At 43.0% G+C, this 25,674-nt stretch overlaps 1 protein-coding gene across 5 annotated transcripts in view; it reads right to left on the reverse strand.

Annotated features, from left to right (window-relative positions):
* Positions 1-388: 388 nt before the first annotated feature.
* The window catches only part of PIGG (phosphatidylinositol glycan anchor biosynthesis class G (EMM blood group)), a 38,534-nt gene continuing 13,248 nt past the window's right edge, over positions 389-25,674 (reverse strand). For 2 of the 5 annotated variants that reach the window (XM_078769718.1, XM_078769717.1), the window contains exons 5-15: positions 25,000-25,209; positions 24,429-24,576; positions 24,010-24,216; positions 21,109-21,329; positions 18,531-18,815; positions 18,081-18,272; positions 14,222-14,343; positions 7,708-7,902; positions 7,044-7,518; positions 2,181-2,350; positions 389-2,009 (exon numbers count right to left, since the gene is read on the reverse strand). In XM_078769718.1, coding sequence (XP_078625844.1) covers positions 1,814-2,009; positions 2,181-2,350; positions 7,044-7,518; positions 7,708-7,902; positions 14,222-14,343; positions 18,081-18,272; positions 18,531-18,815; positions 21,109-21,329; positions 24,010-24,216; positions 24,429-24,576; positions 25,000-25,209 — 2,421 coding nt within the window. In that variant the 3' untranslated portion in view covers positions 389-1,813. Of the gene's footprint in view, positions 2,010-2,180; positions 2,351-6,762; positions 6,891-7,043; positions 7,519-7,707; positions 7,903-14,221; positions 14,344-18,080; positions 18,273-18,530; positions 18,816-21,108; positions 21,330-24,009; positions 24,217-24,428; positions 24,577-24,999; positions 25,210-25,674 lie in introns of those variants that run through there. The other 3 variants (XR_013621764.1, XM_078769719.1, XM_078769720.1) reach the window with 3 other exon arrangements.

Raw genomic sequence — 25,674 nt, forward strand, 5'->3', positions numbered from 1 at the left:
GTCCTGATACCTTTGGGGGGGGGGGGGATGGGGAGGGAATATGGAGAAGGCAGAGGGTGGAAGACCAGAAATGAGGCGGGAGAGGATAGAGAGACCAGCGACCTGTGGGTGATGGCGAAGTGATATAGGCCCATAGACTCAGCTTTATCACGAGAGATTCTAATGATCTTGAAAGTCTTGGTTTTCACGGTGTCAAGGTGAGCAAGATGTGAAGCAGGGGAGCCAGCAATGAAGGGCAATACAATACATGCAGGGACCGAAGTACAGTAATTCAACACATGATTTCCACATGACAATTGAACCTCAATTTACCACATGATAATATTTACACAGCCATTTATAATTCTCTCCTCCCATCTCCCCCCCAAAAACACACAATAGAAACAAGTCAGAAAAAACCTTTTTTTAAGATCTGAAAAAACATGACAGTATACAATCCTAAAAGACAACCAAGCAAGGTAGGGAGGAGAGCAAAGGTGAAAAGAGGTCGTGATGACAATCCGTTTAAGGATCCTACCTTGTTTGTCATTCCTTCCTACCTTGTTTGGTTGTTTTTGTAATATATAAATTTACAGTGCAGCTAATTTGCCTTGTTATTGTTATCGCCACGCTTATTGACAAACACAGGGGCAATACCCCTGGTGCTCACTGGTAGAATAAACAGTATAGTGCACCGACTAAAGGTATTTTAAACCAATTTCAATGGTTGCTAGAAGACAGGGCAGCATGAAGAATCATACTAACATAATCGTAAGACTTTAAACAAACAAAAAAAAAAACTATTTTGGGGGGGTCAAACCTGGACCCACTTTGACCCCCGCCCCCTCCCCCCCGATTCCCCCGCTGACCCCGTAGATCCCATCAGACTTCGATATTTTTAATGCCGTGAACAAACTTTGTTACATCACGGGTGATGAAGGTTGTGGTAAAGTTTCATCGAAATTGTGTGTGTAGTTTCAGAGGAAAAAGCAAATATCTATTTTGGGAAGGGGTCAGGGGGGGTCAAACCTGGATGCACTATGACCCCCGGTAAACCCCCATAGACTCAGATTTTTTTAATGCCATGAACAATCTTTAGTCACAACACAACAAATATAATTTGTGCCAAGTTTGGTTACAATCCCCTCAGCGGTTTCGGAGAAGAAGTTGCAAGTGTTTACAGATTGACAGACGGACGACGCGCCATCGCATAAGCTCCCAGGAGCTAAACATGGACTAATGGACATCAAAACAATTGTGCTGTTTTGATTCATCAGCTGAGCAGAATATTTCATTTACACTTCCTGCTTTTAATTTACACTTTTTAATTTTACATTTACACTTTTTAATAGCCTGGTGTTGGCTTAGCGGTTAGGGTGCAGGCTTGGGTTCCTAGGATCCTGGGTTCGATTCCCGGTCGATCGCTGAATTAACGCCAGGGGTGTTGACTCAGCCTGTCATCCTTCCGAGGTCGGCAAATTGAGTACCAGCTTGCTGGGATGAATGATCATGGTGTGTACCCAGATTTAGAATAGGTACACCATATCCCTGCGCATCCTAAGAGCGTGACCAAGGGTTGGCGTCAGGAAGGGCATCCGGCCATAAAAACATTGCCTCAAAAAGGGAACCATGATTGTCATGGGGCCCGCAAGGCTAACCCCCGCTCTAGCGGGGAAAAATGGCCTTAAAACGATCATTCATTCATTCATATTCATTCACTTCCTGCTTTTAATGTGCGAGTCAGGATAACATGAGGGTAACTGGGATGTCTAGGTAACTGGGATGAAAAATTGTCCCTATTGCTTCAAAATAGCAATAAAATTCTGTAACAGTATCAAATGCAAGTCGTGAAGATGAGCAGGAAGGCGAATAAGGCGAGAGTGTGTGTGGTTTCATAAAGGAGTTTGGGTGCGAAGACACTCCAAATGAAGAGATGGTGCCGCTCCACCATCACAAACACCAGATAGAAAGTCAGGGGCAATGCTCGGCACATTGCGAGCGCTCGACTGGCAGCACCAATGCTGCTTACCCTGGAAGAGCACACAACAGGCATGTCAATATTATCTCTGAATGATGTTACAACTAGTTTAGGGCAACAAAGACCAAGTGTAACTCAATCATACCGGATTGAAAGAGGATGGTGTTATTAGTGCATGAAGCTGCCATGTCACAAATATGAAAAGCCATCGAATATCGAATACCTGGTATGAAGCGGAGCCAAACGGATTTCCTTTATCAGAGCCATGGCCCAAAGAATTGGGCCGGAGTAAGTGCAGAAGGCGGTAAGAATAACAGCAAGAGGACCAGAATGTGAAGACATCCCAGTGTACCCTGCGGCCACATCGACAGTGGCTAGCCCATTCGAATTACCCTGCAACAGATAATATTAATTGCATATATTGGCTTTCCAATTGGCTGGTTAAAAATAGCGTTTATTATATAAATGAGGCAAGCATCACCATATAAAGCATAAAGTACAATGTCTATCTCCACATGGACCCACATGGAAGCTCAACACAAGCACACAACATCTTTAATAGCATTATACTCCAACAATTTGATTGCTAAAACAACTTGATTTGTGTTCCTCTATTTTTCCTGGTAAACGTTTGCCATCATCATGTAGACAAAATCTTTGCTCATGGGAAAGCAAATTGTAACAGGCAAAAAAAGCAAAGTCTTGACAGTGGGGCAACAGGTGGAATCATGCAACAAACAGTGAAATGAATGGATAGGGAAAGAGGATAAAGAGGAGGGGCGGGAAATACAGTAACCCACAACGAAGAAAGGTGCGTTAGGTCAGGTTTATGGGGGTGCAGGGGGAGATCGAGGGTAGGGATAGGGATGACATGGGATGACGTTCAGTGCACTGCAAACTTTAAGTGCTAGAAGACGGGTGTGGTGGAATTGAACCGCCCCAGAGGACAATTCCACACACAGGGGAAAAGAGGAACAAAACAGCAAAAGTGGGAACTAAGCCAGGATTTTGGTAGTTTAGTGAGTTTGGGGTGGATGGTAGAAAAAGTGCATCCAGGAGGAGCTGGTGAGGATGAGGGCTAAGAGAGCAGAGGCAAAAAAAAACTCAAATGGCACTCAGTAGAGCGCATATCTCCACCAGGCTGAACAGTTTACATTTTGTATCCCACTGATAGGTCAGCTCTGGATTCGGACCTGAACCAAAATCTAAACGGCTTCTTCTTGTCACTTACCCAACTCATCCACCAAGTTTTGTCATAATTCATTCACAACTTTTTGAGATATCGTGCTATTATCGTTTTTGGTCCTATCACTCAATGATGAAGAATCACTTTTAAAAATTTTTTTAACTCTCGTATCCGGATTCGGATCTTCACCAAAACTGAATCAATTCTTCCTTTCGTCCGATCTGTCCCACAACTTTTTGAGATAGTGTTCACAGACAGACAAACAAATGAAAAATCACTCATAGAGTGACATTTGGCAAAACAGTACAAAGTAGAATGGCACTCAGTAGAGAATACTTTTGACCTCAAATATAATTTGTGGTGGAATTCAGTGACCTGATATGCAAATCGTCTTCAACCTATCCACAACGTTTCGACCGAATCCGTCCATAACTTTTTGAGATATCGTGCCATAAATCGTTTTTGGTCCTATCTCTCGATGGTGAAGAATCACTTTTAAAATTCTCAGATCCAGATCCCTATCCAGATCTTCACCAAAATCTAACAATTTTGTCCTTGTCGCATACCCAACCTCCCCACGAGATTTCGTCCGATCTGTCCACAACTTTTTGAGATAGTGTTTACAGACAGACAAACACAGACAAGTGAAAAATCACTCATAGAGCGACACTTGGCAAAACAGTACAAAGTAGAATGCCACTCAGTAGAGAATACTTTTGACCTCAAATATAATTTGTGGTGGAATTCAGTGACCTGAGATGCAAATCGTCTTCAAAGTTTAAGTTAATCTGAGAAAATTGACAATTTTAGAAATTTGGCCTATGTTGACCTTTTTGGCTATGTTGACCTCAAAAATAGTTGGTGGTTGGGTTCAGTAAGCTGATGTGCAAATCCTATTCAGATTTTTTTTTTTTTTTTTTGTATACAAGATCGAGGCTCGTGAAAGAGCTAACATTAATCACACAGAAAGACAAACCAACACATAAAACATATAACATGGGGAGCGGTAGACAAGATGGGGCGAGAGGGGGAGGAACACAAACACAACATCTGAGAGCAGGGACATCGAGATATCTGTGGGAGGGAGAGGGCTTTGGGGGGGGGGGAGGCATGGGAAGGGGGGGGGGGGGTGGGAGAGGTATAAAACATATGGACACTGCCAGGACTTCCAGGAAAGAAGTTGCAATTTCAAACAAGGTGGATCTGGGGTGAATTAGTGGGGGTAGAAAAGATCAAGGTTTTGGATGGGGAAAGATAAGAGATGGTGGTGAACAGCTGTTTTAAAGACCTGGAGGGAGGAGTGGGATTGAAGGGAGTGTGGGAGTTTGTTCCAGAGGCCGGAGAAAAGAGGAATGAAAGAGTGAAGGTGAGCAGAGAGCCGAGATTTCGGCAGTTTAACCATCAGAGGGTTGCTGGCAGATCTTGTGCGACCTGTAGGAATATTTGGGGGACAAAGCACAGAGAGAGTTGGGGGAGCAAGGCCGGAGAGGAGTCGGTAGAAGACAGAAAGACCACCAACCTGCCTGCGGTGAGTGAGTGAAAGGCCCTCGGAGATAGCTTCATCATGGGAGATTCCAATGATTCTGAAAGCTTTGGTTTCAACAGCGTGAAGCCGAGCTAGGTGTGAGGCAGGAGCACCGACCCATAGGGGAGAACAGTATTCCATTGAGCTGCGGATGAAAGCCTTGTATGTGGTGAGGAGCTCAGGTGTGCCGAGGAAGGACTTCGCACGACGGAGGATGCCCAGTCGGCGACTGGCTTTGGAGGCCAGCTTGGAAATGTGGTTTTCCCAAGAAAGATAATGGCAGATAGTGAGACCCAAAAGCTTGAGCGACAGAACTTCTTGGAGAGGATTGTTGAAAAAGTAGATGGGAGGGTTGTCCATTCGGTCCTTTCGGAGAGACATAGTAATAGTGTGAGATTTGACAGGATTGAAAGACATGTTCCACTTGTTTGACCAGTCTGTGATTTTGTCCAGGTCTTCAGAGAGTGAGGAGGCTGCAGACTGCCGATCTGAGGGAAGAGGAATGGAGTGGCAGAGAGTAGAGTCATCAGCAAAGAGATAGAGAGGTTTTTCCAGAGAGTCGGAGAGATCATTGATAAAGACCAGAAAAAGCACAGGGCCCAGAACACTGCTTTGGGGAACTCCAGCCTGAACAGGAAGGGGAGATGAGAGAAATCCATTCAGGGCCACACGTTGTCTACAACCAGAGAGGCTTGATTTCAAGTCAATCGGATGAAAATTGAGGATTTTAGAAATTTGAAATGGTTGTTGACCTTTGGCCTATGTTGTCTTTTTGGCCTATGCTGATCTCAAAAATAGTTGGTGGTTGAATTCAGTTTGCCGATATGTATATCCTTTTCAAATTTCAAGTCAATCTGATGAAAATTGAGGATTTTAGAAATTTGAAAAAAGTGGTCAACCTTTGGCCTATGTTGACCTTTTGACTTTTTGACCCCAAAAATATATAGGATTTTGTCGGACCACGAACTCTACCACTTGTTAAAGTTTCGTGAAGATCGGTTTAAAATTGCGACCTGCAGGCAAGTATAAGTGAGCGGACAGACAAACAAACACACACACACACACACACACACACACAAACCGAAGAGATCAACATACTTGCAAAAAAAAAAAAAAATTGGCCCAAGTAACAAACAGACATGGGGTGAAAACATAACCTCAGCCAACCTTCAGTGGTGGAGGTAACAACTGCGCACTGGTTCTATTTGGATGCTGGTTCTTCATACTGCCCTGTTGAGATTTCCACCATCTCATGTATGTCATGGGATCAGCACTTGTTCATGGCATTTTCTCCAGTGTTTTGAAAAATAGTTCGAATTCAGATAAAAACAAGTATTCTTTGACGATCCTGGTTGATCAGTATAAAATATACAGCTGTTGTTCTTTTGAAAGTTAACAAATGTATCAACACCCACGAAACGTTGAGCTATTCTGGAAAAACACAAGTTTTGTGATAACGGCCGAACGTCCCCCACTTCCCTCCACCATCGCCAGTGCAGATATCAACAGATTTTATGAGACTTCACTTGTGGCTCCATTCGCAGGAAACATGCTGCAGTGTGCGAGTTTAACATTTCCTCAACCATTGAAGCCAAAAGAAGCCTCCACAATTACCTTATCTTGCCTGTGACAATGGAAAAGGGCACTTTATTCAGAAGCGCCATCTTTTTCCAAGCCGGCTGATTTTCCCTGGGTGTTATAGTCCAATCAGGTTTGCTATCTTTCAAACGAACAACAGCAGTATATTTTACCATCACCGATTGAGATGGGTTTGAACATCCCTGGCCTGTGGCCAGGTGTGTCGCTTTTTCTCCCATTCTGGGATGTTGCAAGATCCGGCTTCATCCTCGAGTGCTCATGCACAATAAGGTTAGATCTTCATTATTTGAATCACTTGTACAGAATCTCACATAAGGCAACATACGTCTCCTGCTGGTCCTGAACAAGAGATTTATGTCAGTGATGCTATCAGGGAGCCTGTCCACTGAAAGGTCACAGTTACGAACACAAAGGACACAGGCACAAAACACAAGCTGAATAGAAGAAAAAAAAGAACCACCTTTGGAGGCCATTTTTTTCCCGCAGAGCAGGGGTTGGCCTTTTTTGGACACCGTGGTCCCCTTTTTGAAGCGATGTTTTATGGCTGGATGCCCTTCCTGCCGCCAACCCTGTTAGTCGCCTCTTGCGACACACAGTGAATTACCAGTGAACTGGTACTCAAGCTGAATGAATTATATTATTCATAGATAAGTGCAGCTCCACATGTAAAATCATGAAACACACATAATACTACATAATACTACATCCCCTATCTCAAAACATTAGTCTATGGTGAATAAATCTTGCTCATGGTGCTACGAGTTGTCAGATCGTACCTGCTGGAAGAAAGCAGCTTGTCCCAGCCAGTAGTAAATGATGGCCATTTCAAATGGAGGCAGGCAGACACAAGGCCAGACCCAACTGCTAAGCACGTGCTGTAGGCCCAGCCACAATGCAAGTACGGGTAGGTTATGCGGCCGAAGGAGCAAGGACAGCAGGAGTGTTAAGGCAGCAGATGCTCCATTAAATCCCATCTGCCTCTCTCTCTTCTGACATTGTTGCGTGCATTCATTGTGTTGCCATCTTGCATACAATCTGTGAATATTTCCGGTGTTCTTGTGTGGTGTTAAACTTGTTTGATCTCCCAGTCTCTTATTATCTGGACACAATTTGATTGTCCCTGCCAATACCGTCGGCTGATCATCTTCCGATGATGAAAATCCAAGGCAGGTGCCAAGTAATGAATGAATGCCTGATATGGCAAGAAGCAAGAAGACACAGATGTACGCAAGACGTGCCTCCCTCACACCCCTGTCACACAAGCAATATGAGTCAATCATCAATGGAAAACTTTTACAAAATCCATCAGTGAAGAAAATCACTGGTAGCACTTTAGCAAAAGATTAAATAAAATACTTGTACTGCAAGATAGCTTTTTCAAAATAATACAATTACAATTTATAAATATATTTTGTTATTGGAAATATATTGTGCACTTACTCAGAGCTAAGTATGGAACTGAGCATTTCTGGTTGGGTCAGGGTCCCGCTGCCACACCGGTAAGCCCAAACAGCAACCAGGCCAAAGGCCAGCAAAAATCGGCCAAAAAATGAAAATGTCGGCCCACCCGCCAGCCAGAAGAGGCCAAGAAGAGAAACAGCTGACACTGCAGTCAGAGCAAGTTCATTTCCAGGGCTATGAAGAAATATGATCAATGATGTTAGAAATGCTAAAATATGTGGCAAGTAGGACTTTTTCACAACAGAAAACTAGACTTTGTATGGACTAAAGTCAGTCTATATTGGTGTGAAAATAAGCACAAATATGCTCCAAACCAAGTGGTCACAGAGGTAAGCTAATAGCCATCTGTAAAACGTTTCATGTATGAGCCCTTCTTCAAAGTAAAACAGAAAACCCTGGATTGAGAATATATATATATATACACTACTGGTCAAAAGTTTTAGAACACCTCAATTTTTCAGTTTTTATTTAAATTTACGCAGTTTAATGTCCAGTGAATAACCTGAAATGGTACAAAGGTAAGCAGTAAACTTCTCGAGGTTAAGAAGAAAGTTTAGGTTCGCAAAAACGGGAAAATAATGTAAATTGCACAGTTATATTGTAAAAAAGGCCTTCTTCAGGGAACAAGTAATGGGTTAACAACTTACAGCAGTTCTGCAGCAATGTAAGTAAATTAAGCCTTGAAAGTTGATGCAAACAATTTCTACAGGTGTCCCAACCTCTGCTGATTACTTGATTACAAACCTCCTGTCTGTATAAAAGCAGTATTGGAACAGACTGTTATTACACCCCCTGAAGCATTATTTGGACAATATTGCACTGCAGGAAGTAGTATATTGGAAACTGGAGGAAACTCTGACAGGAAGAGGTCTGGCAGACCCAAAGCCACAACAGAATCAGAAGACAAGTTTCTGAGAGTCAACAGCTTGCGTGATAGGCGGCTCACAGGACAACAGCTTCAAGCACAGCTTAACACTGGTCGAAGTAAGCAAGTCTCAGTTTCAACTGTGAAGAGAAGACTATGAGCTGCAGGTTTGACAGGTCAAGTGGCAGTAAGAAAGCCATTGCTAAAATGGCAAAATAAGAAAAAGAGGCTTGCCTGGGCCATGAAGCACCACCAGTGGACTACCGAAGAATGGAAGGTCTTATGGACCGATTAATCAAAATTTGAAATCTTTGGTTCATCACGCAGGGTTTTTGTACGCCGTCGAGTAGGCGAAAGGATGGTTCCTCAGTGTGTCACACCAACTGTCAAACATGGAGGAGGAAGCGTGATGGTCTGGGGCTCTTTTGCTGGATCCAGAGTCGGCAACTTGCACAGAGTGACTGGCACCCTGAACCAAAAGGGCTACCACAGTATTTTGCAGCGCCATGCAATACCCTCTGGTATACGCCTAATTGGTCAAGGGTTCATCCTACAGCAAGATAATGACCCTAAACACCTCCAGGCTATGTCAAAACTACCTTCGAGGAAAAGATCAAGACGGTAGGCTTCAAATCATGGAATGGCCAGCATAGTCTCCAGACTTAAACCCCATTGAGCTGGTTGGGGAAGAACTGGACAGAAGGGTGAAAGCAAAGCAACCTACAAGTGCAACACATTTGTGGGAACTTCTACAACAGTGTTGGGAGAACTTCCCGAACAATATTTGATTTCCATTGTAGAAAGAATGCCACGAGTGTGTTCGGCGGTTATATCTGCAAAAGGCTGCTACTTTGGTGAGTCAAAATTTTCAATTAAATTTTGTTAAACAAAATGATTCTCCGATTTATTTTTTTTATCTCCAATTGTTTATTTGTTCTATGCTTAATTTCAGAGTACATTGAGACATTAAACTGCGTAAATTTCAATAAAAACTGGAAAAATCGAGGTGTTCTAAAACTTTTAATCGGTATATATATATACAGTCGTGGCCAAAAATATTGGCAACCTTGCGCTTTTTTCAAATAAATCACAATTTTCCCGAAAAATAAGTTGAAATTGACAATGTATTTGGTCTCCACAATTCTTTATTTCACTGTTTATATTGCAGAACCTTTGTTTTTATTCAGAACTTAATATATCCTTTCAAATCAGAAAATAAAAAGAAATGGCATTGACAAAATTATTGACACCCAAGACTTAATATTTGGTAGAACAAAGCAATTCTCGCAGAAGGATTTTGGCTTGTTCAGGTGTGTTTGGGCAAACTCCAGTCGGGCTTTCTTATTTCTCTCTCAGCAGTGGGGTCCTCCTGGGTCTCCTACCATAGAACCCCCTTCCATTGACTTGGCGACGGATGGTGCGAGTTGAAACTGTCGTACCTTGTGTCTGAAGGTCAGCTTGAATCTGTTTGGCAGTTGATCGAGGTGCCTTCTCCACCATTCGAACAATCCTTCACTGCAATCTTCGATCAGGTTTTCTCTTGTGGCCACGTCCAGGGATGTTGGCTACAGTGCCATGGGCCTTAAACTTCCTGATAACATTGCGTACGGTTGACACAGGAACATCAAGGTCTTTGGAGATGGACTTGTAGCCCTGAGATTGTCCATGCTTGGCTACAATCTTGTGTCTGACCTATTCAGACAATTCTCTGGTTTTCTTTCTTTTCTCCATGCTCATTGCGGTACATGCACAGTGACACAAAACAGCAGAATGACTACTTTTCTCTGTTCAAACTGGTTCAATTCTGGGCAATTCAACATTGTCCGGGCAATTTTAGGATTACTGTGTGGAATAAGCTAAGATTTCGTAATTTCTTCTTCATCCGCACTGAGGATTTCAAATCACATTTTTCTATCACATTTTATTACAGTTTGACTTTTTAAAATCCTTGTAGCGCTTCAGGATAGACAATGCTGCATATTTTTCCATGTAGTGTCAAGACTCCCTCTGAAACCCAACTCTCTCCCCTCCTCCTGCTCATAAAAGTGAAAGGGCATTCTTTCATGGATCATTACATATTGTTGCAGTTTGAGAATAAAGGCAAGCCCCCCTCTTAGTTAGTTGCACCACAACATGTAGCCTCGCTTTAGCCAGTTATTTCTTATTAAATGTTAAAGTATAGTCTCCTTTCCTGTGTTAGTATGCGTTGAAGCAGGCAAGTAAGTGTAGGCTTCATTGTTCATTGGGCTGGAATGCCATGTGCTACGCCCAGAACAAGTCTGGAAGGCCCGAGGGAGGAGCTGGTGGGGAGTGGCCGGTAAGCGGCGAGCAGCCAATGGGAGCTAAAGAGGAGTGGCCAGCGACGGCAGCCAGGGGAGGTGCTTCGAACATTCGGGTGGGACTCTAGGAGGGGCTATAAAACCCGGGCCGGATCCCAGGTCCTCCTCCTCCGTGGCCAAGCTCCCAGCGTGCTGTCTGTCTCTGAGCTCTCTGTCCCGGGATTCTGAAGGACTGTGTGTGTGATCGACAGCACGAACTCTCCCTGCCCTGCGCTTTGCTGCCTGTTAATAGCGCTTGCGAGGACGATCTCTCCCGGAGCCACAGACACCAACGATCTCCCTGCCTGAGCTTCCTGCATGTGCCGCGGACCTCTCAAGGGGATACGCCCAATGAGCTGACCGGGGCGAACGGCACCAATGGCCGCGCTTTGAGCGCGTCCTTCTTCATCCTTTTCCCCGCGTGAGTGAAAGGGCCCTTGTCCGGGGGATTAAGTTAAGGACGATAAGTTTCTCCTCTGTGTCTCTTTGCCCTGATCACTGTACATTTGTAATAATAAACCTGTGTTCTTTTGCTTCCATTTGGCCGTTCACGTCTTTTCCCACCATTGGCTTCGCATTGTACGAATAAAACCGCTCAATCGGGTTCAATAATAATTAACGGCACGAGTCACATGACACGCAAACCGCTCGGGCGTATCAGACCAGCGTGACTCGTGCGAAGTCCAGTCCCCGTTCTCGTGGCCGCGTGTGTATCGAATGTACTTGGGGATTCGACCAGATACCCTTCCGCACGCTCGCTAAGGGGGTGGCGGCTGGAATTGCTTCGCAATCCGCCCCACAAGTGTAAAGTGGGTAGCGGCCTCGTGGACTCGAAGGCCTGAGGGGGAAAAGGGTTTAACCCCCCTCTGTACATCGACGGGCTCGAGATCCGCAACAATATTTAATATCATGTCACCACAATCACCGAGTTTGAAGTTGTATTACTTGGAAACTCCTTTTCATTACTCGTCAATAAACAACTCTCAGTATTCTAGTGTCTTTGTGGTACTGACTAAATTATAGCGTTTGTAACCACATTTGGGAAAAATAAATAATGTCGAAATCTCCTCGAACAACTAACTTGCCACGTCATGTCGGAATCTGCCTCTTGAGGGGCAAATTGAGGAGGAGCTTGAGGTGCTCCTGCCTCACACCTGGCTCGGCTTCACGCTGTTGAATCCAAAGCTTTCAGAATCATTGGAATCTCCCGCGATGAAGCTATCTCTGAGGGCCTTTCACTCACTCACCGCAGGCAGGTAGGTGGTCTTTCTGTCTTCTACCGACTCCTCTCCGGCCTTGCTCCCCCAGCTCTCTCTGTGCTCTGTCCCCCAAATATTCCTACAGGTCGCACAAGATCTGCCAGCCACCCTCTGATGGTTAAACTGCCGAAATCTCGGCTCTCTGCTCACCTTCACTCTTTCATTCCTCTTTTCTCCCGCCTCTGGAACAAACTCCCATACTCACTTCAATCACACTCCTCCCTCCAGGTCTTCAAAACAGCTGTTCACCACCATCTCTTATCTTCCCCCATCCAAAACCTTGATCTTTTCTACCCCCACTAATTCACCCCAGATCCACCTTGTTTGAAATTCCAACTTCTTTCCTGGAAGTCTTGGCAGTGTCCATACGTTTTATACCTCTCCCACCCCCCCCCCCCCCTTCCCATGCCTTCCCCCCAAAGCCCTCTCCCTCCCACAGTTCTCTCGATGTCTCCATGTCTCTCGGTCCCTGCTCTCAAATGTTGTGTTTGTGTCCTTCCCCCTCTCTCCCCATCTTGTCTACCGCTCCCGATGTTATTTGTTTTGTGTGTCTGTTTGTCTTTCTGTGTGATTAATGTTCGCTCTTTCACGAGCCTCGATCTTGTATACAAAAAAAAAAAAAAAAAAAAAAAAAAAAAAATTCATCGATATGGTTGAAATAAGTCACGGTCTAGATGTTGATCCTCCCTGCCATTTAATGAATCAGGGGTGTGTTCATTTACCAAGTTTCTTGTAGAGCACATGCCAAGTGGCTTAAGCACTCAAGCAAGCACACCATTCTAAACCGTTGATAAGGAGCAGCTGGCAGGCAAGCGCCAACTAGCTGCTTGGTAACTGAACACACCCCTGGACACATGGACGTCGATGGGTGAGGGACGGGGGTGTGCGGGGGGTACTTGAGTAAATGCTGTCCAGGTTGTCGCTTTCAGTTTTACTCAATCCTCTTGTGACAATTTCCCCTAAAACTAATTTATTGTGTTCACAGGAGCTACAGAGTACAAAGAAGAGGGATAGAAAGATAAATAAATAAATGGCGAATCAGAAGGAGGAGCCCCCTGCCAAGCTTACCTATGGACCTACCACTGTGCATTTTGGGGAAGGTGAGAGGGTGGGAGGGGGATGGTTTGCATGCTTGTAGATGTTGAATTTATTAGGATGAAAAGTAGAAGTAACAATAAAAGTATGAAATGCACATTTACATCTAGTTTTTGAGTGCAATAATAAACTTTTGCACCAAGTAGAAGCGAAAAATTAAAAGCGCCCCCTTTTATGAGTTTAATTATTTCATAGAAACATGGCAATGGCGGTCGGATTAAATTATCAGAATGCACCACAGCAAAGAGTGTAGGGGCTAGACTTGCCCGGTCATCACTATTGGCTTCGTCATTTGTACATGCAATGTTCCCCTTCCACCCCGCCTCCTGGCCTTCCCTCCAAGACATCCATATTGTTCAAGACAGCAATTTCTGGCAAACAGGACATCCTGTTGTCATTTGGTGCCCCTCTGATCGATCCACATATAGGATTATACGTATATTTTTCTCAATCCTCGATTGTCTCTCACACTTTGAAAAGGGCTCACGTCCAAAACATTGCTTCACCTTTCTTCTCATGGAGTTTAGAATTCCTCTGTTAATACTGTAAAAGTACTTATTATTCATGGGCTTATCTTTTTGAGTTTCTCTTTTAGAGTTGTTTTGCGTTATGTAACATTTGCACATCAAAGTTACATTTACATGGGTACAACAATGAACATTTATTCACTTGAGATAACGTTGGTGCAAATAACCTGACAGCAAAAAGCACGAAAGTTAGATCCACTTGATAGATAAGTATTTTACAGTATTTAGTTAAGAGAATTAGGTTGTTGGCTTTTTTACTAAACTTTTAAAATGAAACATAATAAAGAAATAAGCGATAAAAATGATTCATATCTGCTGCAAACATCATTATTTCTGTAAAACAACAAGAATAATAAGCAACATTCATGTTTTTAATCTACCATCACTTTCAGGCACAATTTATAAAAGCAAAGCAATCTTTATCCTGACCTGTTGAGCCAGTCCGAGATATCTGCTTGATCTGCCCAGTTGACACCAGTCTGGTTCCACCCACGGAGTAGTCGGCAAAAAACCATCACGATCAATAGTCCCAACATCTTCGGCCACCACATCTGTTTACAGGTCTGTTTTTAGAATGCATGCTGGAACCCATGTTCAACACAACACTGTCGTCATAATCAAAATCACATTCATACTTGTGGAAACCTTCCATTTTTCCTTCTGACCATTGCCATTCCCTGAATCTACGTTCATTTTTCAGTTCCTTTGCAGTCCTTCTTTTCCTTACAATTATGACTCCAATAATTGCTCCATCATCCTTACTCAATCCTTCCCAATGTGCCTTCCACCACCATGATCCAGTTATTATTCTCCTGTTTCGCTTCGTCAATACACTTGGTCCTCACTTAACATCATAGTTTGATTCTCGAAAAATGACTCTTTAAGCGAAACAATATTAAGCTAATCACATTTTCCCATAATAATGAATGTATAAACTAGAGTTACGCTCTTTTGAATATTTCTCATCAGAAAAAAGCATGAAAAGTTAAAATACTATTATGTCAATGGGGTAGTGATGACTTTAGACCAGGTAGATTTGTATAGGTAGCCTGCTCCGATTGTCGTGTAGAAACCACCATGTAATAAGTACTTGTTAGCCCGGATGTCAGATTAAGTGTATATTTGTCCCCGTCACGAGGGGGCGGTTGAATGCTAACTAGCTTAGGGAATAAGGGTAAATTATCCCTTGTACGTCGTTCCCTTGGTGATTTATCCTTTGTCCCTTTTGGCACCGCACCATAAACACTAGTTAGAATTGCCATTAAACTACACTAAATAACAATAAAAACCAACCGGAAGCCAGGCATCAAGCACAAGGGCTGACAAACCCGCCTGGCAGACACACATAGCTCAGGCAGGCCGAGAGCCACGCCCAGAAGGGCAGTGATTGGGCGGGAGTTGACCAACAAGAAGGCAGGGGTAAGAAGCAACTCGCTGATTGGTAGAGGGAAGGGCGAGTGGGAAGCATCACGCTGATTGACAAGGCACGACCGACGACGTCAGAAGGCGGACTGCTCGCTGATTGGTGGGGAGCTGGGCCTGTGGTGTTGGCCTACGGAGATTGGAAGAAAAGGGCCGATGATGTCAGAGCGGGACGGTAAAAGAACTCTCTAACCAGCATTTTCCCTCTTGCTCTCTTGCTTCTCTTGCCTTCTTCTCCTTCTCGCTATTGTGCCTGCTCACGTTCTGGACCTCGCGAACGACCGTGGACGACGGGCTCCAGGAAGCAATCGGACCGACCGTGTTCAGAGACACTATCGTGAGACGTGCAAAGGCAGCAGGAAGAGCCGCGGCCTGGGAACTGCGGTTCTTCAAGCGGATGAGCGCGGCTTGCCGCTGCAGTGTGACGAGGTCCTAGTGAACAAGGGCGCATCGAGGCCTACTGGGCATGTTCTCGCGCACGGGAACCGCCCCCCCCCTCCCCCCCCCCCCCCCACCCGAGCTAATCAGAGCTAAGTGCATGATAAACCACACGTTTATATTTTCCAGTTTATTTTAATCCTTCGACTGTGTCTTAAGTCTGGTGTGGAGGGACGTCCCGTTTAAGAATTTAGTTTACCGTCGCGTTTTCTTGTTATCGGGATTTCTTTGAATAAACCCTTTTGTTGGTTCACGAGTTATCAAACAGAGTGACCACTATATTCGTCATGGGTGTATGTCTGTCTGTGTGTCTGTCTGTGTGTCTGTGTGTCTGTCTGCAGCATAACTACCCGATGATGTCATCCGATCTTGATGAAACTTGGGTGGGACGTTGATATCATGATCTAGTTGTGCCCTGCCTAGAGTGGGCGTATTGCGCCCATTGTGGGCAGAGCGACACCCGAAAAAGATGTCTTTTTAGGGGGTAATCGAGTTCAAGCTACATCTTCTCCGAGGGAGTTGGTGCAATTTGACAGGGGTTTCGGTATTTGGTTAGGCCAATGTCATGTGTCGATTTTTCATTTTCGCCCCAAGGTCAAGGTCACAAGGTCACGAAATTTAGAAAAGTCGATTTTTGATGGTTTTATTACATTGTTTGCTTCCTGATAGGGTGAAATGTCATACATGATCTTATATTATCACATACATCATGAAATACAAGTTTTCGAACAAATTTCAGAATCTTCGACCTTTGACCCTTGAAGGTCACAAAGGTCAAATTTTCAAAGTTGTCGGAATCGAATCAAATTTTCGGTATTGTGTAGCTAACTAACCTCATAACTGATTATACATTGTTTTCTATCTCATTTCAAAGTCAGTAACCTTCGTTTTGACATTTCCAGGCCAGCACCACACACAATTACGTACAGCTGGTGGCTCTTAAAGGCCTGCGCACGCAGCGCATTGGGGCCCTTTGTAAATAGGCATGTACACCGCATGTCGGGGGGCGACACCTGCCACATGAGCCCCCGACCCCCCAGTTCGGGCCTGTTTCGGTTATAGTCCATCCTTTGTCATTGAATACCGCTCGCTTGTGAACCATCGTCGTCTCCTGACTTGTTATTTTTTACACTTCTAAATCCGTTTTTGTTTGAGTTATTTTCTGCAGGTTTGAGAACCCCAGCGGGATCGACAGGTAAGACCCTTCATCCCTCCCTTTCCCTTTCTTCCACCGTGTATATCAAGTCTGCATTTGATCAGTGCCTCGGAGTTAAAGCTTGCTCGGCGATTCGTTCCTGGGAAAGATTTTAATCGCCAGGAACGCAACAATACCCTACATGTATATTACATTCCGAAATGAAATAACATTTTAAAACAACGTTTATTTCTAAATATAAAAGAAATATAAGTTCAAATAAGATAACACTCTCCAGGGATGGGTGTGGAGGTTGTTTGTCGAGGTAGGGTGTGGTGAGGGGTGAGTAGTGGAGTTAATGGGACAGCCCAAGCGCTCTCACGATATCAACTGCTCGTTCTCCAGAATAAAAATGCTTAAATCCTTCAATTTATGAAATAATAGTTTTTCTTACTACCTGACCCACTACTATCACTTTTTGAGTGTTTTTGACTTGTCTTTATAAGGGACTAATGGAACTATCCAGCGTTGCCTGGGGAAATTTGTGTTGTTGACATCAAATCACTACAACCTCAACATACAATCTTCACAAAACGTATTACACTGTCGCTCTTGGGGAAGAAAAAAAAACATACATTGTGTAAGCAACATTCTCACTTGAAGCCTGATCATGGAGGTGTTATAATAAACCCATGTAAAGCAATCTTTTTAATAACAGGTGCACGTGTGAACATCATAGTATCTAAATTTGTGAAGTATTTAACTGAACATACGATCTTCACAAAACATATTGCTTGATCACTCCCAGGGAAAAAACCCAGGCAGTGTATAAGCACAAGATTTGATCGAGGCAAGAAGACAAATTATCCCGTTTGATCGAGTGAATTTTTTTTTTATCCAAACATAGCCCTCGACCTTCCTCTGGATGCAAGAGGAGGCCATGCAAAGTTTTGTCGCACTAGTCCTGCAGGGTCCGAATGCATCAACAAACAAGCAAACTTTCTTCTTTAAAAATTAGATTGAATCACGCTTCAAACATCATCAAAATGGTGTGATACAACTGTTCAGCATCTACATATGTCTTTACGTCTATGTGATACAAAGTATTTCACTGTGGCCCTCTGGTAAATTACGTAATAGAGAACGTCGCGATGTTAAAAGGATATACAGTATGTTCCGTTGTTCCCTATTGTATATCAGTGACGTTATGACAAAACGTTACCTGAATCGACGTTAAGTGAGGAATTACTACAAAGACAATAATTTACACCATCCCTCTGCCATCTGACTTACGTAATGCTCATCTTGCCATGTACATGCTTTGTTAAGCAGCCAAACATTGTAGCCAATCAGCAGCCACAGGGAGCTGAGCAGGAAGTACCATATCATATGTTCTTCCTCAACAAAACTGCTTGAGGCCTGGCTCATGGCATGACCAACACAACCCAGTTGCAGGAAGGTCCTCACATTATTCATCCCACCAACCTGTGAAAGGCAAGTACAGGGGTGTGACAGTTATGCAATAGAACTTCAACAAAATTTCTCAATAATTCATTCAGCTCCAACGATATCGTTATCAATTATTTTTTCCACTTCAAAACAATCTCTACTTTTGCAATGGTAGTTTCATGATCTCTCTGTGGTAAAGTCCTCTAGCTTCGCTTTACTAGAAGATTAATGCATATGACCTGGAGAAAGAACAGGAATAATTAAAAAGCTTTTTCTCTGTCTTTCTGCACCTACCAGCAGCCATCGCTGTTTGTTTGTCACTGTGTTGCGCCAAGCCTGCCTGTGCTGCTGCAGAAATTTCCAAAGCATAGCAGCCAAGACACCATTTAGGCAGGCTAGTGTGGTGAAACTCAAAAAGACGATCAAGGCATTAGTATGACACAGAGCAGGAGGAGTTGGGTGTGTACAAAGGACAGTGTGCAGAAATAATAGCCCGACTCCAAAGACAATGGACAAGGCCGCAGTCGGAGGCACAACTGTGAATTGAAAATGGGGATGCAGCAACAGAATTAGCAAGACCTGTGCAGAGAAAACAAGAGTGGGGAGGCATAGGGCAAATTAATTTAAAAAAATACATTTTACTTAAACACCACACTTGATTTTACTTTTCGTTTTCATAAAGCATGCGAGGGTCATCCCAGAAATGTTGTCAGCCACCTACAATGTCCTACATAATAGACAAAGTACCATTGAGTAACCTTTTTCATGCCACATTATTCTACCTAATCTCCATCCTCTTCAATTTGCTTCTTCCAACAGTCAACTAACCTTTTTAGTGGCCAGACGGAAGCCTCTCCTCAGTGAAAGACACATGAAAACCCGCTTGGAGTTTGCAAAAAAGCACTTAAAGGACTCTCAGACTGTGAGAAACAAGATTCTGTGGTCTGATGAAACCAAGATTGAACTGTTTGGCCTCAATTCTAAGCGTCATGTCTGGAGGAAACCAGGTACCGCTCATCACCTGCCCAATACCATCCCAACGGTGAAGCATGGTGGTGGCAGCATCATGCTGTGGGGGTGTTTTTCAGCAGCAGGGACTGTGGGACTGGTCAGGGTTGAGGGAACAATGAACGAAGCAAAGTACAGAGATATCCTGAATGAAAACCTGAAACAGAGCGCGCAGGACCTCAGACTGGGCCGAAGGTTCACCTTCCAACATCTCTGGAGAGACCTGAAAATGGCTGTCCACCGATGGTCCCCATCCAACCTGACAGAGCTTGAGAGGATCTGCAGAGAAGAATGGCAGAAAATCCCAAAATCCAGGTGTGCAAAGCTTGTCGCGTCATACCCAAGAAGACTCGAGGCTGTAATCGCTGCCAAAGGTGCTTCAACTAAGTACTGAGTTAAGGGTCTGAATATTTACGTCAATGTGATATTGCAGTTTTTTCTTTTTAATAAATTTGCAAAACTTTCTAAAATCCTGTTTTCTCTTTGTCATTATGGGGTATTGAGTGTAGTTTGATGAGGGAAAAAATGAATTTAAACGGTTTCAGCATAAGGCTGCAACATAACAAAATGTGAAAAAGTGAAGGGGTCTGAATGCTGTATGTATGTATGTATGTATGTATGTATGTATGTATGTATGTATGTATATATATATATATATATCTGATGTATGATACTCTTCACAGAGTGTTGATGCCACTGAAGCAACTTCCTGAGCAAGGGTTATAGTGGGTGGTTGATGATTGCCTTCCCAGTAGTAGTTCGGACAAGAATTTGGAATTTGTTTATGATGCCGAAGATAGCCTGACTACTCTTCATGAAGGACACCGAGGGATCATTATTGACCACCAACTAATGCCGACAGACAGGACACCAGTTTAACATCCACCCAAGGGACGGCATACATATTGCTGAATCACCCTGCCTGTCGAACACTAGGATGACAGTTCATAGCGATTCGACGATTCTAAGGTCGAGATTCGAACCCAGACTCGACAGCTTAGAGGCAAGTGTGCATACCTCTAGGCCATCCTGCCAGCTCAAGGAAGATGCAATGAGAGATAAAATGAAAGTGAAAAATGAAACAGTGAAATATTATTGTTATTATAAACGCCTGAGGCTCAAAGACTTTCTAAAAATCTTGTATGCAAGACATTAGTAGACAATGAAGAAATAAACATTGTATATGGCATTAACATCTGAGCCCCCAGCATGATTTAGCCGTGTGCTCAGATTAAAACTCAAAATAAACCAAGCATCTATCTATAATTCCAGTAATCTCTGTGTGTCTGTGTATCTGTGTGTTTGTGTGTTTGTGTGTTTGTCTGTGACCGCTGTTTCTCGACAACCACGGGTCCGATATACTTGAAACTTGCCAGGTATATTGCTGGGGACCCGAGGATGTGCCTTTTCAAGGTTTCATATTAATCGGACAAGTAGTTACCGAGCTATGGCGATTTAGCCGTTCGCCGTTCGCTTTGGCTTTGCGAATGGACCGAACCATTTCATGTAAATAGAGGGAGGGGTTCTGTGGTCGTTCGCTTTGGCTTTGCGAATGGACCAAACCATTTCATGTAAATAGAGGGGGGGGGGTTCTGTGGTCGTTACTGCATGTAAACGCATGTTTTTTTGCACGCACGTACGGGCAAGCACGTAATCGGAGAAGTAGTTACCGAGCTATGGCGATTTATTTACCAAACTAATCACAGTTACCTCCCACGGGTAACCCACGTACCCACGGGCACGGGCACCCACGTACGGGCACGTCCTAGTAAGTTAAATAAAGATAGCATATATTGTGAAATCAGGAAAAGAGTCATATAGTTGCATCATGGTAGCCCTACCACGACCAAATACAAACAAGTACCTGAAACTCGAGGAGAATTCCAAGGACCATACTGTAGACATCATACTGGGCAAGGCTTTCTCCCAGCGATTGGCTCATGAACTGCAGAGCTTCCTGGTACCGTTTCATTAACCGTGAGCCCAGAATGGATAAATCCTTGGATGAAACATTTCCAGCATGCACAAGGTCAATCCATGCGCCATGTTCCATCTCGGTTGCTTTGAACAAAGCATGACCACGATCTACAAAGATACAGAGCAACCTCACTTTCTGACTAGCCGATTCCTTCATAATTATCATATTTTTACGATGAATAAAGCTGGTGGAGGAACGTGCGCATTTAATAAATTATGATACATTAAAATTGAACTCGTATTATGTATGCACACAGGGAGATGGGGTAAGGCGTGGGGTGATATATACATTTTAGGAAGAGATGCGTCATATTTGTGTTTCACAGCCAATCATGGACAAGACATGGTTGACTCTATATATATATATATATATATAAACTATTGGGAAATCCACTGAAGCTGCATTTGCTGACTAATGGTGCATTGTTTTCCATATAAGAATGGCATTTTAAAAAAAGAAAGAGAACGCATCTGAAAATGCAAAGCCCGTTCGCTTTGTATTCAGAATTCTTCTTCCGTATGCTAAACATGACGAAAACAGCTTAAAAATACAAAAAGATTGACGAGTTTAGGTAACATTGACCTTTTGACCTTAAAAGCAATAGGCTTCAGTGACCCAATATGCAAACCTTGCTCAAATTTAAAGTCAATCAGATGGAAATAGACGATGTTGTGGCCTTGACATCTTGACCTTCTTGACAGAACACAGGTAACACTCAATAAATTGGGTCATATTGGGTCACTGATATATTGATACGACTGATATTAACATTATATGCAACCTTGCCCTTTGACCTTTTGATCTAAAAAAAATAAAACAATCAGCTTCTAGCTTTTGATTGGTGAACCGATTCAGTGACCCAATATGCAAATTCTTAAAATTCCAGGTCAATTGGATGAAAATTGACGATTTCATGTGACTTTCACCTTTTGACCTTATTATTAATTTATCTTCACCATATTCTCATAATAAAACTTTGTTGAAAATTTGATGACAAAAGCGCAAATTGTAAAACGTTACGGCCTGTACAGACACACAGACAGACACACATACAGACAAACACACACACACACACACACACACACACACACACACACACACACACACACACGTGATTACAAAAACCCCACGGGCTAAGAATTATTGAATTTAACATGGATTATAAAGGATTTTACAGGGATTACAAAGGATTTACATGGATTTAGATTTTACATCGATTTTAAACACAATATTGTTGTTGTTGATTACCTTATAAATAAGGAAAGTGAAGTTAGTTAACTATTTGCCCTTTTTGTTGATTTTAGCGACACAATCATCGGCGAGTGGTGAAAGGTAAATAAACAAATTTTAAAGCTCAACATAGATTAATTTTGCAGTAAATTAGCGATACTTAAGTTGGTGAGAATGGCCTTCATAGGACCCTATTTGAATTGCATTTGAATTGTGGAATATTAAATTATGAAGATTTGGTTGAATAATAAACATAGGGGCAATACCCCTGGCGCTCACCTGGTAGAATAAACAGTATAGTGCACCGACTAAAGGTATTTTAAACCAATTTCAATGGTTGCTAGAAGACAGGGCAGCATGTAGAATCATACTCACATAATCATAAGACTTTAAACAAACAAACAAAACTAGAGGTTCCAGGGAACCTGAACTCAACTGGTCTATATCAATATGGTTAGAATATGCATAATGGAACCACAAATGATATAGTTTATATGTGCTAAAAATATATGACAAAAATTGATTTTCAATATGGCCGCCCTGCCGCGTCCATTTTTGGGTGTGCAACACCCAAATGCAATCCCAAACAAGTTTATGTCTTAAAGATGCTGCATAACAAGTTTCATCAAATTTCATCAATATTTGTGACTTTTAGAGCGTAGACGTCGAATTGTTTACAGACGACAGACAGACAGACGACGGACACTGGGTGTCGACAAAAACCCAGCTGGACGTAGTCCAGTTGAGTTAAAAATACCTATTTTGGGAGCACCCCCCTTCCCCAAACCCATATACCTCCTCAGACCACAATTTTTCTAATGTTTTGAACAAACATTGGTACATCACGGGTGATGAAGGTTGTGGTGAAGTTTCATCGGAATTGCTTGTGTAGTTTCTGAGAAGAAAGCAAATATCTATTTTGGGGGGGTCAAACTATCCACTAAAAAAAAAAAACCCACCTTGAGAGGCCACTTTTCCCCACAGAGCAGGGGTTGGCCTTTTTCGGGCACCGTGGTCCCCTTTTTGAAGCAATGTTTTATGGCCGGATGCCCTTCCTGCCGCCAACCCTGTTAGTCGCCTCTTGCGACACACAGGGAATTACCAATGAACTGGTACTCAATTTGCCGACCTCGGAAGGATGACAGGCTGAGTCAACCCCCCTTGTGTTAATTCAGCGATCGACCAGGATTCAAACCCAGGATCCGAGGATCCAAAGCCGGCACCCTAACCACTAAGCCAACACCAGGCTCTATCCACTGAAAGCCTATATCCAGGAAACTATCCACTGAAAGCAAATATCCACTTTGAGCCCGGTAAACCCCCTTAGACCCCGATTTTTGTAATGCCGTGAACAAACTTTAGTCACAACACAACAACTATCATTTGTGCCAAGTTTGATCACAATCCCTTTAGCGGTTTCGGAGAAGAGGTTGCAAGTGTTTACGGACGGACTGACGGATGGACGGACAATGCGCCATCGCATAAGCTCCCCTGAACTTCGTTCCAGTTTAACTAAAAATGTAGGTAATAATAAAAATGAGTTTATTAATGACTCACTGAGGGAATGCGAGTCACTCGGAGCTAAGAGAACAGTCAACTGCCATCCATTTATATGCAAAAAACGCAGTTTGTCGCGAAGAGGCAGGTGATCCACAACCGGCAAAAGCAGATGGCCTAAGCTGTTACGTGGCACAGGCAGGCCCAATGTGAAGGACAAAGTCACAGCAATGTCTGTTTGCTCTGCATGCGGTACAAAATCTGCAGCTGGAAAACAGCACAAGTGTGATCAAAATAAAACATTTCTTAAACAAGAACTTTGAAAATTCTTCATATTTTTAGAAATCGATTTAGAAATCTGAATTGCTTTTTAAAGAATACACAAATTTCGAACAAAAAGCTACTATTTATGTCGCACAAGGTGGCACAAATTAGCATCCTACACCAATATACCAGAGTAGACAGGTTTTGGAACTGACTGGTCACAGGGAAAGCCGAGCTGAAGAAGATGAGCGGGGTGAGGATTTCCTCATCACTTGAGCCGCCATGGCTACCAGCGTTGGATATTCCATGATCGGAGCATACCACCAACAGATTCGGCAAAACTGATGCATCAACCTGAGTAGACTAAGGTGGAGATTTAAAATAGCAATCAAATTGCAACTCCTTCAACCAATGAAAATTACTTTATGATGAAAACTTTAGAAATCAAAATGCAAAAACATTTGAAAGTGATATGTGGCTGTTAACAAGAGACATGAGAGGTTTTGTTAGGTTCAGTGTAAAGATGAATGTATAAATATGAGAGGCCTATTTTGAAAGCCTCATTGAGTCAGAATATGAGTCAAAACTGATCTTCGTTTCAATGAAGATTGAAATAAGATTATAAAAACAATGTTAAATGGCAGTTTCTGCAGTGAACACCTCAATAAACTCGAGTTGGCCTGTTTGTGCTTTGGCCCCAAGATTTAGCTATTGTATGTTATTTGGGATCACGTACAGATGAATTATTAGAATATTAAAATATTACAATACGGAACAAACAAATACCAAATTAAGCGTTGAGTGTACTTCAGCCTGCAAAGAATGATCAATCTTCTGGATGATTGTGTCCATCTCACGTAGCTTGGGACAAGCAAGGGGGCTTCTTGGCCCAGAAACGTGGCCAATGTGGTCAAGGCCCAAATAATGAAGCACAAGGATGTCCCAAGAGGATGATGAAAGCTCCTTGGGCAAGTGGCGAGTCACGTTATCATCGACCTGTATAACACGCAGGTAGTATCTCGTGATTAATTTTCAACAAGGCAATCTGATTTGGTTCCCAGCAACACATTTTTCATACATAACAATTTATATACAAGTACTGTATGTACAGTATATATATGTATATATATATTGTTACGGTTTTTAGAACCTTCACTTTGTAAAATAATAAGCCTTGTAAATAATTCCCTGTAAATATCCCCATCTTCTAAAGGTCAAAGGTCGCACCCTAGTTAGTCCATTTTGCAACACGTAGGATAATAGGACCTTCTTCAGTTATTTCATTAGTATGTGTTTCAGGTAAGGCTCTGTTTCCAATAGTTTGACTCTGCATTGCATTAATCAAATAACCTAGGCCCCTTTTCAAATCCCCTTCATTTTGTGGCGGAGCCTCCCTCCAAATTGGATTGCGCGCCTCTGCCAGCCGCAGCGCTGGCTCCAAACGCCATTAACCACGCGGTC

The sequence above is a fragment of the Myxine glutinosa genome, chromosome 1 (assembly GCF_964187855.1).
Source record: "Myxine glutinosa chromosome 1, kmMyxGlut1.1, whole genome shotgun sequence".
In the NCBI taxonomy this organism is placed as follows: Eukaryota; Metazoa; Chordata; class Myxini; order Myxiniformes; family Myxinidae; genus Myxine; species Myxine glutinosa.